This window comes from Pseudonaja textilis, chromosome 13 (assembly GCF_049901715.1).
Source record: "Pseudonaja textilis isolate UNSWEBS1 chromosome 13, rPseTex1.2, whole genome shotgun sequence".
Lineage (NCBI taxonomy): Eukaryota > Metazoa > Chordata > Lepidosauria > Squamata > Elapidae > Pseudonaja > Pseudonaja textilis.
This window is the reverse complement of record NC_142002.1, coordinates 19,784,020-19,798,241: the sequence shown is the minus strand read 5'-3', so window position 1 is coordinate 19,798,241 and position 14,222 is coordinate 19,784,020. Positions and strand designations below refer to the sequence as shown.

Below are 14,222 nucleotides of genomic sequence, written 5' to 3'. Positions count from 1 at the left end.
CTCCTCCCCCTCCTCCTCACACTCCCTCCTTTGTATCACTGTTAATGTTACCTAGTTGGGTGATGAAATGTCTGCAAAAAACCCGGAGCTCTGAGATCACTGAGGACCCCACAGTTCTCCTCCTCTCCTCCTCCTCCACTTCTCCTCTTCCTCCTCCCATCTAGGATCGATGATGCTACCTAGTTGGGTCATGAAAGCCTGCAAGAAAACAGCCAAGTTCAGAGAGAACCAAGGACCCCACAGTGCTTCCTCCTCCTCCTCCTCCTCCTCCTCCTCCTCACACCCCCTCTTTTGTATCACTGTTAATGTTACCTAGTTGGGTCATGAAATGTCTGCAAAAAACCCGGTGCTCTGAGATCACTGAGGACCCCACAGTTCTCCTCCTCCTCCTCCTCCTCCCATCTAGCATTGATGATGCTACCTAGTTGGGTCATGAAACGCCTGCAAGAAAACAGCCAAGTTCAGAGAGAACCAAGGACCCCACAGTGCTTCCTCCTCCTCCTCCTCCTCCTCCTCCTCCCATCCCACCTCAGAGAGCTCCAAGGACCCCCCACCCCCACCCCCTGGTCCACACCTGACCTGCAAACACTCCTGTCTGTCGAAACTGCTCAGGGATTCAGGGATTCCCTGGACCTTTTCAAAGCTGCCCGGCTCCTCCTCTTCCTCCCGTGTTGTAGACTTCGACCTGGCCGGGGGGGTGGGGTGTAAACCGCGATCATCCCGGAGTCTCTTTTCAAGCGGGTGTTTCTTTCAAACCGGCCCCCCTCGGCTAATCTCTCCCAACCGTCCCTTTTCCAGGAGAAGAAACGCTTAACCATCTCCAACATCGCCCATCACTGGGAAGTCCAGCAGAACCGCCTCGTCCTGAAGCTCTCGAACCCAGAGCATCGCCCGGGCGAGGAGCCCTGCCAGAACAACAGGAAGGCGGCGGCGGCTGGCGAATTTCCCGAGGAAGAGGGCAGGTAGGGCACCCCCCCCCCACCCCGGTGGTCCGGGACGAGGCCTGGCCATCAAAAGAGGGTCCTCTTCTTCCAGCAGCACCTGGTCCCATGTGCTCCAACGTGGCCCCTTTGGGAAGTGTGGACTTCAACTCCCAGAATTCCCCAGCCAGCCACCTATGGAATTCTGGGAGTTGAAGTCCACGCCTCCGGAAGGAGCCACGTTTGAGAAACACTCACCTAACCTCTAGCGGGGAACAGGGAGTCTTCGACTGACAACAGTTCCTTTAGTGACCGAAGTTGCAACGGCGCTGAAAAAGGGAGACTTATGCCACAATTTCCCACACTTAATGACCGTTGCGGCATCCCAGCCAATCACGGGATTAAAAATTCAGGCGCTCGGCCTCTGGTTCGTATTTACGACAGTCGCCGCGTCCCAGGTCACGTGATCCCCTTTCGGCAACTACGAAAGTCCAAGGGGGTGAAGCCAGATTCATAACTGCAGTGATTCACTTAACGACTGTTGGCGAGGAAGGCCGCCCAGTGGGGGCAAAACCCGTTTAACAAACGTCTTGTTTTAGCGGCATGAAGTTGGTGCTCCGTTGTCGTAAGTCATGTAGTTTTGAAATTCTTGTATGTTTTTTTTCCCCCCATCTGTATTTAAATCCTGGTTTCCTCTCCCGCAAACTGGCCACATTGCACAAAAATACAGAACCAACTTTGGGCGTGAAGGTGCTAATTCTTCGCGCATGAATAGCTCCCATCAACACGGCCGCTCTTAACAGTTCTCGCCCAGTTGGTCCACCTCTTTCTCTCTCCCTCTCTCTCTCTTTCTCCCACTCTCTCTTTCTCTTTCTCCCTTTCTTTCCCCCTCTCTTTCTACCCCCCTCTCCCTCTCTTTTTTTCTCTCTCTCTTTCTCCCTATCTCCCTCTCTCTTCCCCCCCCCCCCTCTTCCTCTCTCTCTTCCTCTCTCTCTTCCTCTCTCTTTCTCTCTCTGGCACCTGTGTTATTTTAAGGAGAAACTCTTCCTTAACTCTGACTTTCTGGTGATTCATACAATAATTTCTGGAATTATCGGGGGTGGGGGGGTGTTTCTCCCTGCTTTGAGTCGCGCTGCCAAAGCCAATAATCATAATTTATTCAAGTTTATTTTAAAACACACACACACCAGACAGGGAGTTTAAAAAAGAAAAAAAAAACTCCACAGTAAAGGCATCAGTACTTCTTTCAGGACTTAAAAGTGGGAGCTGTGTGATTGTGTGTGAGTAGGAAGGGCCACTATGGCTTCCTTGCGTGACCTGAACACTTTTTAAGAGAAGGACCCTCGAAAGAACGTGAGATTCCGGGCAGAAGCCTTTGAGATTGTGTTTCCCATCCTTGTCCACTTGGAGACGTGGGGACATCATCTCCCAGAATTCCTCAGCCAGTCAGGGAATTCCGGAAAGTGAAGTCCATCCATCTTCAAGTGGACAAAGTTGGGGGAAAAGGGGGCTTTAAGAGAAGGCCATCTCCAGGGTCTAGGCCAGGGCTGGGGAACCTTGGCCCCTTTATGACTTGTGGACTTCAACTCCCAGAATGCTGGCTCAGGAGTCACAAGTCATAAAAGGAAGGCCCATGGTTCACCTACATGACCATGTAGGACAGGAGCCTTCAAACTTGGCAAGTTTAAGACTTATGGACTTTAACTCCCAGCATTCCTGAGCTAACATGACTGGAGGAGGAATTCTGGCAGTTGAAGTCCACAAGTCTTAAAAGCTGTCAAGTTTGAAGGCCCCTGGTCTATTGTCTATCAATCTATCATCCCCTCTCCGCCTCTCCGTACCTACCTACCTATTTACCTATCTCCCCCCTCTATCTATCTATCTATCTATCTATCTATCTATCTATCTATCTATCTATCTATCTATCTATCTATCTATCTATCGATCGTATCTCTCTCTCTCTCTCCCTCCCTCCCTCCCTCTCTCTCTCTCATCTATCTATCTATCTATCTATCTATCTATCTATCTATCTATCTATCTATCTATCTATCTATCTACCTACCTACCTATCTATCATCTATCACAAGAGCCTCCAAACTTGTCAAGTTCAAGACTAGTGGACTTTCAACCCCCAGAATTCCTGAGCTAACATGACTGGAGGAGGAATTCTGGGAGCTGAAGTCCACCCGTCTTAAAGCGGTCGAGTTTGAGGACCGCTGATGTCGGACATCAAGGACGACCACCACATCTTGAATGGCATCCAGAAGACACCTGGTGACTCTGGACGTTGGTTCCTTCCAGGTTCCATTTGCATATCGGCCTCCTTGAAGGGCTGAGAATGCAGCTGTCCCTCTGCTGCCTCCAGCTTTATACCAGAACCGGGCAAACACCAAAAAAAGTAGACCTGCCAACCCTACAAGATTCATTTCTCTCCATCAAGAATGCCATTATTATTATTGTTGTTGTTCTTGTTGTTGTTTTTATTATTATTGTTATTATTATTATTATGTTCAGCCCGCGTCTCTTTCTCTCTCTCTCTCTCTCTCTCTCTCTTACCCCCACCCCCGCCGCTGCCTTGTAAAATATGAAGCGTAAAGCAAGTTTCCACATTCCTTCTGGGGACCGTAATTCACTTTTGCACAGAGGGAAACCTTGGAAGAATTAGCTGTCTTCATTCCTCTCGGGCGAAAGCATGAAGCACGCAGGAAGGCACATCCCTCACATAAAACCACTCCCGCCTTCGTGTCCTTCCCCTCCCAGTTTGATAGACGCTCTCCCAGACAGGAAAACCTAGGCCTCCGCAGCTCCTCCTGTGTTTCAGAGGGTCTGCTATTCCAGAAACCGTCCGAGAACGAGGAGGGGCTTTGGAAAGGCAGGGCAGGCGAGCTTTTTGGGCCCCTCCACTCCGCTCCCCCCCACCCCGGTTCTACCAGGGCGTTGTCAGCGGTTTCTCCAGACTGCAGATATTTGAGCTTCTGTTACATTTCTATAAATCAAAATCACGGGAGCCGTCAAACCGTTTAGAAATATATATATATATATATATATATATATATATATATATATATATATATATATATATATATATATATATATATATTTTAAAAGGGCTTTTCTTTGCCTTGACGCAAGGCAAGAGAACCGAAGCCCCCCGGAGTAGCTTTAGGAAATGAACCTAGGGTGGGCCGGTCGCGGTTTTCTTGGCCATCCCCTGGTTGGCTGCCCGGAGGATCCTGAGGGTTGCCAGCCAGTCCCCCAAGGCTGGGAATTGGAAGCAGGCCCCAGCGGACACTTGCGCCCTAACCCTCCATAAAGCATCGATCTCAAGAGCCGCGGTGGCGCAGTGGTTGGAGTGCAGTACTGCAGGCTCCTTCTGCCTGGCTGCCTGCAGTTCAGCAGTTCGAATCTCAGCGCTTTAGGTTGACTCAGCCTCCCCTCCTTCCTAGTGGGTAAAAGGAGGACCCAGATGGTTGGGGGCAAGAGGCTGACTTTGTAAACCGCTTCGGTCTGTGAAGCACTGTGAAGTGGTATATAAGCCCTAAATGCTATTGCTAGCTTGCCTGCCTTCCTTCCTTCCTTCCTTCCTTCCTTCCTTCCTTCCTTCCTAGAAATAGAATAGAATTAGAATTAGAAATAGAATTAGAATTAGAATTCTTTATTGGCCAAGTGTGATTGGGCACACAAGGATTTTGTTTTGGTGCAACTTAAGGGAGCTGGAGAGACACAGAGTGCCTGAATGTGCAGCCAGTGCGACTCAAATCGATTTTCGATTATTACTGGTTTGGCTGAGGTTTTTAAGATTTCATCTCTGCTTGAGAAATCTGCCCAGTGGAATTCAGAGAAGAACAAATTGAACACACCCCGAATGTTTTCAGGATGGTGTCTAGGTAACCTTTGCAGAAATAGAGTCCGATCAGTGAATTTATTTAGTTTTTAATTTTTTTTAAAAAAAAATGGTTTTGGCCCAACCGTTGGATTCCTCCTGAATGACTTTGGGGGGGAAGGTGCTTAGAAATCAAAGGAAACTGGTCACACTACACTTTCCTGGCATGTTTGATACCGAAAACATGAGATAAAAATATTTTGTGCTGAACGTGGAAGGAATTCAGAACCAGGCAGTGAGCCCAGCCGCATCCTTAAAGCAGAAGGTTCGCAAGGCCTCTCAGTGCCTCGGAGCCCGTGAAGGTGAGAGAAAGGCGGCTCCCTGTCGCAGAGAATGGCCCACAACAAATAGTCAGGGTACAGTAGTCCTCAACTTATGGCCACAATCAAGCCCCACATTTCTGCTGTTCAGCGAGACGTTGGTTAAGAAGAGTTTTGCCCCCTTTTGCGACATTCCTTGCCGCAGCCGTTAAGCGTGTAACAGGGTCCTTAAGTGAATCTGGCTTCTCCATGGACTTCGCTGGTCAGGAGGTCACAAAAGGGGATCTCGTCACCCCGGGACACTGTGCGACCGTCGTAAATACGAGTCAGTTGTTCCAAAGCATCCTAATTTTGCCACGCTCGTCTGAAAAAGGGTCATAAGTTACTTTTTTTCAGTGCTGTTGCAACTTTGAATGGTCACTAAATGAACTGTTGTAAGTTGAGGACTGCCTGGATATTCCTGGATAGGAACTTTCAGCCTGGCCTGGGAACGTGGAGGGCACGAGGGCCTCTCTTCCCTTCCTCTCTGCTTCTGTATAACAATTCTTTTCTTTTCTTTCTTTCTTTCTTTCTTTCTTTCTTTCTTTCTTTCTTTCTTTCTTTCTTTCTTTCTTTCTTTCTTTCTTCCTTCCTTCCTTCCTTCCTTCCTTCCTTCCTTCCTCCCTCCCTCCCTCCCTCCTTCTTTCTTCCTTCCTTCCTTCCTCCCTCCCTCCCTCTTTCTTTCTTTCTTTCTTTCTTTCTTTCTTTCTTTCTTTCTTTCTTTCTTTCTTTTTTTTCTTTCTCCCTCTCTCTCTCTTTCCCTCTCCCTCTCCCTCTGTTCTCCTTTCTCTCTCTCTCCCTCCCTTCCTCTCTTTCTCTCTCTTTGTCTCTCTGTGTCTCCGTCTGTCTTTCTTCTCTGTCTCTCTCTCTCTCTTTCTCTGTGTCTATTTCTCCCGTGTCTCTCTCTTTTTCTCTCTCTGTCTCTATCTTTTTCCTCTCTCTCCCTCTCTCTCTCTCTCTCTTTTTCTCTCTTTCTCTGTTTCTCTCTGTCTCTCTCTCTGTGTCTATCTTTCTCCCCTCTCTTTTTCTCTTTCTCTCTCTCTCTCTCTCTCCAGGTCCCTGGAGACGATTTTAAGCAAAGTGGTGCCAGGTCTGGAGTCCCACCTGGTTGAAATAGACGGAGACGTGCTCTGCCTGTACGGTTCCGGAGCTCTGGAGTCCCTGGATCGGAATTGGAGCGTCCAGACGGCGGGGAACATCGTCACCATCTCTTTCATTTTCATCGACTTCGATGAAATCATCCCGGTGCTCTCGAAACTCAAGATCAAGTTCCCCAATTTCCTGGCAAGTGGCAGCCTCTCGTCTTTGGACAGTCGAGGCAGGTCTTAGAAAGCCTCGCCTGGGAGGAGCGTAAGAAAGCTGCGATCCCAGTAGAACCACCAAGGAGATCCTTCCCAGGGGACTCGAGTACACTTCCCCCCCCCAAAAAAAATAAAAATAAAATAAATCATATACAGGTAGTTCTTGACTTACGACCACAACGGAGCCCCAAATTTTTGTGGCGAAGTGCGAAGTTGTGTTTAAGTGAGTTCCGCCCCGTTTTCCTTGCCACCATTGTTAAGAGAGGCACTGCAGATGTCAAGCCAGTGACATGGTCATTAAATGAATCTGGCTCCCCCTCCCCCCAATTGACTTTGCTTGATGGGAGGTGGCGAAAGGGGCATCCCGCCATCTTGGGAGACCGCAACAGTCATAAATATGAGCCCATTGTCAAGGATCGGAATGTGTAAATCACACGATCACAAGGATGCTCCAGGGGTGATAAAGAAATGTGGGGAATGGCCCTGAGTCACTCCTTGGTGCTCTCGAAGCTGGGTTGTTTCCTTCCAGGTGTTTCATGACCCAACTAGGTCATATCAACTGCAGTAGAAGGGAGGGGGGCGGTTGCAGAGGGGAGGAGGAGGAGGAGGAAGGGGAGGACTTTGGGGTCCCTGGTGCTCACTGAGCTCGGGTATATAACCCTAACCTTTCATGACCCAGCTAGATAACATCATCGGCGCTAAAAGGGTGTGTGGAGAGGAGGAGGATTGTGGGGTCCTTGGTGCTGTGAACTTGGTTCAGGCGTTTCATGACCCAACTAGGGAACCTCATCAGAGCTAGAAGGGAGGGAGGGTTGTGGAGAGGAGGAAGAGAGACAAGGAGGAGGAGGACTGTGGGGTCCTTGGTGCTCTGTGAGCTTGGCTATGTTCTTGCAGACATTTCATGACCCTACTAGGGAACCTCATCAGAGCTAGAAGGGAAGGGGTCTTGCATGGAGGGGGACTGTGGGGTCCTTGGTGCTCTCTTGAGTTTGGTTGCTCCCTTGCAGATGTTTCATGACCCAACTAGGGAACCTCATCAGAGCTAGAAGAGAGTGAGAGGAGGAGGAGGAAGAGGAGGAGGAGGAGGGGAGGAGGAGGAAGGGAGGAAGAGGAGGAGGAGGAGAACTGTAGTATCTTTGGTGCTCCCTGAGCTTGGTTATGTTCTTGCAGACATTTCATGACCCAACTAGGGAACCTCATCAGAGCTAGAAGGGAAGGGGTCTTGCATGGAGGAGGACTGTGGGGTCCTTGGTGCTCTCTTGAGTCTGGTTGCTCCCTTGCAGATGTTTCGTGGCCGAACTGGGCCGCATCCTCACGTTCCTCCCCGTCTTCCTTCCGCTTGCCTCTTTCAGCACTTGAAGTTCAAGGAGACCAACCTAGCCACCCTGCAGCAGTTCAACGCCTTGGCTCACCTGCGCCGGCTCGAGCAGCTGACAGTCGAGCCCGAGGGGAACCCCGTGGTCGCCTTCACCTTGTGGAAATTCTACGTCCTCTTCAGGCTGAACCATTTTAACCTGCAAAAGATCAACGGGTCGGAGGTAAGGAAGTTAACCCTCGCTTGAGCCATCTGCCTTTCAAGGCCGTGTTCTTTCTTTCTTTCTTTCTTTCTTTCTTTCTTTCTTTCTTTCTTTCTTTCTTTCTTTCTTTCTTTCTTTCTTTCTTTCTTTCTTTCTTTCTTTCTTTCTTTCCTTCCTTCCTTCCTTCCTTCCTTCCTTCCTTCCTTCCTTCCTTCCTTCCTTCCTTTCTTTCTTTCTTTCTTTCTTTCTTTCTTTCTTTCTTTCTGGCTAGAGGAAGATTTCAGATGTACGTTGTCTGCCACAATAAACCGTGGCTAAGGCTAACTGTGATTCACTGTAGGCCAGAGCAATACGATGGCTTAGTCTTGGACGCTAATATATTCCCTGTCAATGGGATGAGTCTGCCTATTGAGATGAGGGGGACCAGTGGTTGCTTTCGTGGTGTGGAGACCAGAACTTGGTCCTCAACACCAATAAGACCAAGGAGCTTAGAGTGGACTATAGAAGGAACAGATCAGACCTCCAGCCCTTGCTTATCCGTGGAGACCGAGGGGAGCAAGTGGCCAGTTTTAAGTTTCTGGGTGTTACCCTAGAAGAGGACCTGACCTGGAGTGCCCACATTGCAGCCCTGGTCAAAAGGGCCCAGCAGAGATTAGACTACCTGAGACTTCTCAGAAAACAACAACTGAATGAAAAACTGCTGGTGACCTTCTACCGCTGCACTAGAGAGACTATCTTAACTGACTGCACCTCTGTATGGTTTGCCAGTTGCACAGTGACAGATAGGAAAGCACTCCAGAGGGTTAATGTCATTGCCCAGAGGATCGTGGGTTGCCCTCTCCCCTCTTTGGAAGAGCTTTATAGCTCCTGCTGCCTTAAAAAAAAGTTCAAAACATCCTCAAAGATCCATCTCATCCTGGGAACCCCCTTTTTTTGAACTATTACCATCTGGCAGACGGTACAGAATAATAAAAACAAGGACAAATTGGCTGAAAAACAGCTTCTATCCCAGGGCAGGAGCTCTGTTGGATTCTACTGTATAGTGCAGTGTTGGTGTGGTGTCGGGTTTCCGGTTCAATGTGTGAAGGATGTGTGTTTGTGTTTATTTTCATGGTCATGATGTGCACTGAAGATGGTGTTTGATTTCGTTGTACGAGGTGCAATGACAATAAAGTAAACTAACTAACTAACTGTAGAAATTGGATGGGTTACATCAGGGGTCTGTCTCCCAGCCTTGGGCACTTTGAGGCTTGTGCTTTGCTGGCTGGGGAATTCTGGGAGTTGAAGTCCACAAGTCTTAAAGTGCCCTAGGTTGGTTGCTTTAGATGATCCTCAAACTTTTTGCCAACCATACAACAAAAATTCCCCGTGACGAAAAAACGTATCCACGGCGTACAGCAACTTAAGGAGCATTTCTGAGGAAGTTCACCGCCTCTTTCCGAGGTTCGGATAACGACCCGGCTCTTACGAGTTTTCACCCTCCGCTTGCATTGCTGACACGGGCAAATTCTTTGTAAGGCGTGCGTGTCCGTCTGTGTGTGTGTGTGTGTTTGTGTGTGCGTCCCCGTGCGTGTTTGCCAAATAAGCCAATAAATGTGTCGAGTGAACCGAGCAGAAATTCCAACAGGAAAAAAGACATGAGAAAATTGGAATAGGGAATAAAGGAAAATGCAGTCAGGAAATGAGGGTGGGGGGGAAACCCCCTTCTCTCTTTGCTTGCTTCATTTTTATTTGTTTGTTTGTTTAGCGCCGATGTTCTGTCTTTTGTAACTGGAGTATTTATTTATTTTTTATTTTAAAAAAAGGGGGCAGCAAATCTTAACAAGGTTTGCGATCGATGGCAAACTTGGGTTTCCATCCGATCTATCATCGAAACGTATGAAATATATACTGTGTTTAGAATTGCAGTCTGTTTTGCAATTCTCAGAGCTTTACTTTTCAGTTTTTTCTTGGCGTTGGTCCATCGTGGAGCAGAGGGTTGAAGGAAGCCAAAATCCTCAACTCCCCTCGAACCTCCCAGAAGGAGAAGAGAAGGAACTCTTATTTGTTTTCACCAAAAGGGAACTGTTCCATTTAAGTCCTCCGGAATCGTATATAAAACAACTGTGCCACTATATTTCCAATGCTAAATGCTAAAACGTTCTTGACGTTTGTTTTTTTCCTTCTTAGTTTCACATAAATTGCTTTTTGAGAACTGGTTGGATTGTTCTTGTACCCCTGAGACCGTGTGTATGGGTATATATTTATTTTCTCTCCCTCCTTTCTCTCTCCCCCTCTCTGTGTTTCCCTCCCTCCCCCCCCCTCTCTCTCTCACACACACACACACACACAATGTGTGAAATTGATTACTTGTGAACCACTGGGAATGCAATGCACTTTGCAAGTTTGGAAGTCTAAGAGGATCCACGCTGCCTACATCTCCTTGAATGTGTACGGATATCGTGCCTCAGAATATAACAGAATAGCAGAGTTGTGTGTGTGTGGGGGGGGGGCTTGGAGGTCTTCTAGCCCAGCCCCCTGCTCTAGCAGGAGACCCTATCCCATTCCAGACAAATGGCGGCCTAGTTTCTCCTTAAAAGCCTCCAGGAGTGGAGGAGCCACAACTTCACGGGGCAAGCTCTTCCACACACGAATTGTTAACTCCCCTGATTCGTTGCCTCGGCTGTACTATCCCTCACACAAGAGCTGTTGGGCCTCCCAGTGTTTGGTCCCTCTCTGACTTCTCTCTCTCTCTCCCTCCTCTTCAGGTTACCCAGAACGACGTGATAATGGCCGAAAGACTCTTTGGGATCCTGGCCTACGTGGCATCTTCCAACACGCCCTACTACCGGCTGATCTCGCTGCTGGGGGATTGCAGGTAAACGACTGAGGTTGAGCGGAAGGGCAGTTGGGTCTGCGCGAAGGGAGGCTGGCAAGAGCCCCTGCTGTGGTGCCAGGGGTTTCGGGTGCAGGATGGCAGGCTGACTCTGCCCACTGCCAGCAGTTCGATGCTGACCGGCTCGAGGTGGACTCAGCCTTCCCTCCTTCCCAGGTGGGTAAAATGAGGACCCAGATTGTGTGGGGCAAGAGGCTGACCCTGTAAACTGCTTAGAGAGGGCTGGAAAGGACTATGAAGCGGTATATAAGCCCTAAGTGCTATTGCTAGTCTTTCCTTCCTTCCTTCCTTCCTTCCTTCCTTCCTTCCTTCCTTCCTTCCTTCCTTCCTTCCTTCCTTCCTTCCTTCCTTCCTTCCTTCCTTCCTTCCTTCCTCCTTTCCTGCCTGCTTTCCTGCCTGCCTGCCTGCCTTTCCTCCCTTCCCTTCCCTTCCCTTCCCTTCCCTTCCCCTCCCTCCCTCCCTTCCTTCCTTCTTTCCTGCCTGCCTGCCTGCCTGCCTTCCCTTCCCTTCCCTCCCTTCCTTTCCCTTCCTTTCCTTCCTTTCCTTCCTTCCTTCCTTCCTTCCTTCCTTCCTTCCTTCCTTCCTTCCTTCCTTCCTTCTTTCCTGCCTGCCTGCCTGCCTGCCTTTCCTCCCTTCCCTTCCCTCCCTTTCCCTTCCCTTCCTTTCCTTTTCCTTCCTTCCTTCCTTCCTTCCTTCCTTCCTTCCTTCCTTCCTTCCTTCTTGCCTGCCTTTCCTTCCTGCCTTTCCTCCCTTCCTTTCCCTTCCTTTCATCCCTCCCTCCTCCCTCCCGTCCTTTATTATCTGGTTTTTATTTTTCATTTTTCACTCCAATTTTCCCCTTTCTTTCTCCCTCCCTTGGTTTTAGATGTGCTCCTCACTGTTTCGCAGATTGTTTCCTAAGCGGTATTTGTCCAACATGCGTGACAGGTACTGGCCTGTCCAGACCCCAAACAGTTGCACTTCTGAAATTCTGGCACAAAAGAGAGTGAAGGCCACACAGGCAGGGGACGGATAAATCAGATTCCCATGAGCAAATGAAAAGTGCCTCGATCCGCGATAAGACTCGGCGGGATTTGATAGACTCATAAATCTGGGGTTTTTTTTCCCCCCCTTTCCCCTCTCTCGCCTGTCTCCAGGAAGAAACAGTTATGCTTCCTTTTGGAGGCCAAAGGAAAGAAATTTGGGACTGCGAGCGACAATGGCAACAACCGCCGGAAGCCGGAAGGAGAAAACGGCACCCGATCCGTCCTGACTTATATTTCGGGGGTTTTGCAGACGGAAAAGCAGGAGGCAAGTGGTCTGGAGAGAATGAGGGCTACGGAGGAGAAGCCATTCGAGCCGGGTGGCTTCGTTGAGCTGCAATTGCTCCTCAGCTTTATCATCAGTTTTTAATATAATTTCCTTTGCCCGAAAGGGAACCTCTGGCTTCCAGCTAGTGGGGCAAGTTCCAGCAGGAAAATTCATAATGCCTGAGCATTAGCTCGTCCCCCCCTCCCTCCCTCCCTCCCTCCCTCCCTCCTCCCACTCTCTTCCCTCCCTGTTTTCCTTCCCTTCTTCCTTCCTTCCTTCCTTCCTTCCTTCCTTCCTTCCTTCCTTCCTTCCTTCCTTCCTTCCTTCCTTCCTTCCTTCCTTCCTCCTTCCTTCCCTCCTTCCCTCCTTCCTTCCCACTCTCCTCCCTCCCTGTTTTCCTTCCTTCCCTCCTTCCCCCTTCCTTCCCACTCTCCTCCCTCCCTGTTTTCCTTCCTTCCCTCCTTCCTTCCCACTCTCCTCCTTCCCTGTTTTCCTTCCTTCCTTCCTTCCTTCCTTCCTTCCTTCCTTCCTTCCTTCCTTCCTTCCTTCCTTCCTTCCTTCCTTCCTCCTTCCTTCCTTCCTTCCTTCCTTCCTTCTTTCCTTTCCTTTCCTTTCCTTTCCTTTCCTTTCCTTTCCTTTCCTTTCCTTTCCTTTCCTTTCCTTCCTTCCCTTCCCTTCCCTTCCCTTTCCATATTGTTCCTTCCTTCCTTCCTTCCTTCCTTCCTTCCTTCCCTTCCTTCCTTCCTTCCTTCCTTCCTTCCTTCCTTCCTTCCTTCCTTCCTTCCTTCCTTCCTTCCTTCCTTCCTTCCTTCCTTTCTATTATCTGAATTCTCCCGAAAGAGAGGCTACCTTACCATTTGGGTAATTGATTCCCCGGAGACTCCCACGCTAGCTGTCCTCCCTCCCCACCTTCCCTGTTCTCTCTCTCTCTCTCTCTCTCTCTCTCTCTCTCTCTCTCTGGGTGGTTATTTCCTTTTGATGTGCATCACCTGCCCTTCCGTCAAGGGTTCCCTTCCCACTCGTGTCCCTTCGCCACGCTTCTTCCGTGCAGGAGCTGAAGGAGAAGAAGACCTTCTGCCAGGGCTACATCCAGCAGCTGGTGAAGGAAGCCGCCGAGATCCACCTGAAAGACGAGTCCTTGCAGAAGCTCTGGCCTCAGATGTTCGTGGAGCTGGTCCGGGACGCGGTGATTGAGATGCACCACCAGGATTCCCACCGGAGGCACTGCCTGCAGCGCCTGGCTGAGGAAAAGCTCTGACCCTCCCCCGAGTTCCCTTCCCCTCTCAGTATTCTGGGGTGGGGTCTGTTTGTTTTTTGGGTTCCCCCAAAGGCCCTGGAAAGGTCTCCATCGTTGCCAGAGGCACTGCCGAAAGCCTTGCCTCGAAAAAAGCCCCGTTTTCCTAGCAAAAGACTCTCTTCCCCTACTTTTCCACGGGAGGGCTTGTATTTTTATTTTCCTTTCCCCACATTCTAACGTGTACACGAGCCCTGGGGATCTCGGCAGACCCCACAGATTTTTAACTTAATTTATTTTTTTTCGCTGAGGCCAAAGGATCCTCATCTTCTTGCACTTTTTTCCTTCTTCTTGTTGTTGTTGTTGCTGGTTTTATAACTCCGTGCATGTTCAAGCACTACTTGGAAAGAAATGAGACCTTGGAGTTCAATCCTGTACGTTTTATTATTCCTTTCCTGGTGCTGCTGCAGGTGGCGGCAGAAACGTTGCAGGTGAAAAACACCGGATTTGCAGGGTTGGAAGTTAATAAATTATCCTGGTTGACAACTCCCAAGGGAACTGTTCTTTCAATAGTAAATAAGAGTGCAGGAATAAAGTGCAAAGCTCGGGTGAAATATGTAGAAGGCAAAAAGTATCCGGGGGGGGGGCTGGAACCGTGTCGATTATTGCAAAGCACAACGTTTAAAACCTGAAAGCATAAAACAAAAAACCTCAAGTGAATCAAAAAAGTTTTCAACTCAAGCGAAAAAGACATTCAGAATCAAAATTGATGTACCCCAAATTCTTCTGCCCTGTTTAGCAGCTTTTGCCGCCTTCTTAAATTGGGTGGTGATGGATGTCAGGAGGCTCTTAAAATTTGGGGAAAGACAGTGCTCTCTAAAGAGACGTTGGTGCAAATTTTAG

At 49.1% G+C, this 14,222-nt stretch overlaps 1 protein-coding gene across 2 annotated transcripts in view; it reads left to right on the top strand.

Moving 5' to 3' along the window:
* LRRC49 (leucine rich repeat containing 49) overlaps positions 1-13,494 on the top strand; it is a 28,109-nt gene extending 14,615 nt beyond the window's left edge. For both annotated transcript variants that reach the window (XM_087941666.1, XM_087941667.1), the window contains exons 12-17: positions 799-962; positions 6,158-6,386; positions 7,756-7,941; positions 10,668-10,777; positions 11,932-12,085; positions 13,137-13,494. In XM_087941666.1, coding sequence (XP_087797792.1) covers positions 799-962; positions 6,158-6,386; positions 7,756-7,941; positions 10,668-10,777; positions 11,932-12,085; positions 13,137-13,343 — 1,050 coding nt within the window. In that variant the 3' untranslated portion in view covers positions 13,344-13,494. The remainder of the gene's footprint in view (positions 1-798; positions 963-6,157; positions 6,387-7,755; positions 7,942-10,667; positions 10,778-11,931; positions 12,086-13,136) is intronic.
* The last annotated feature ends 728 nt before the right edge of the window (positions 13,495-14,222 follow it).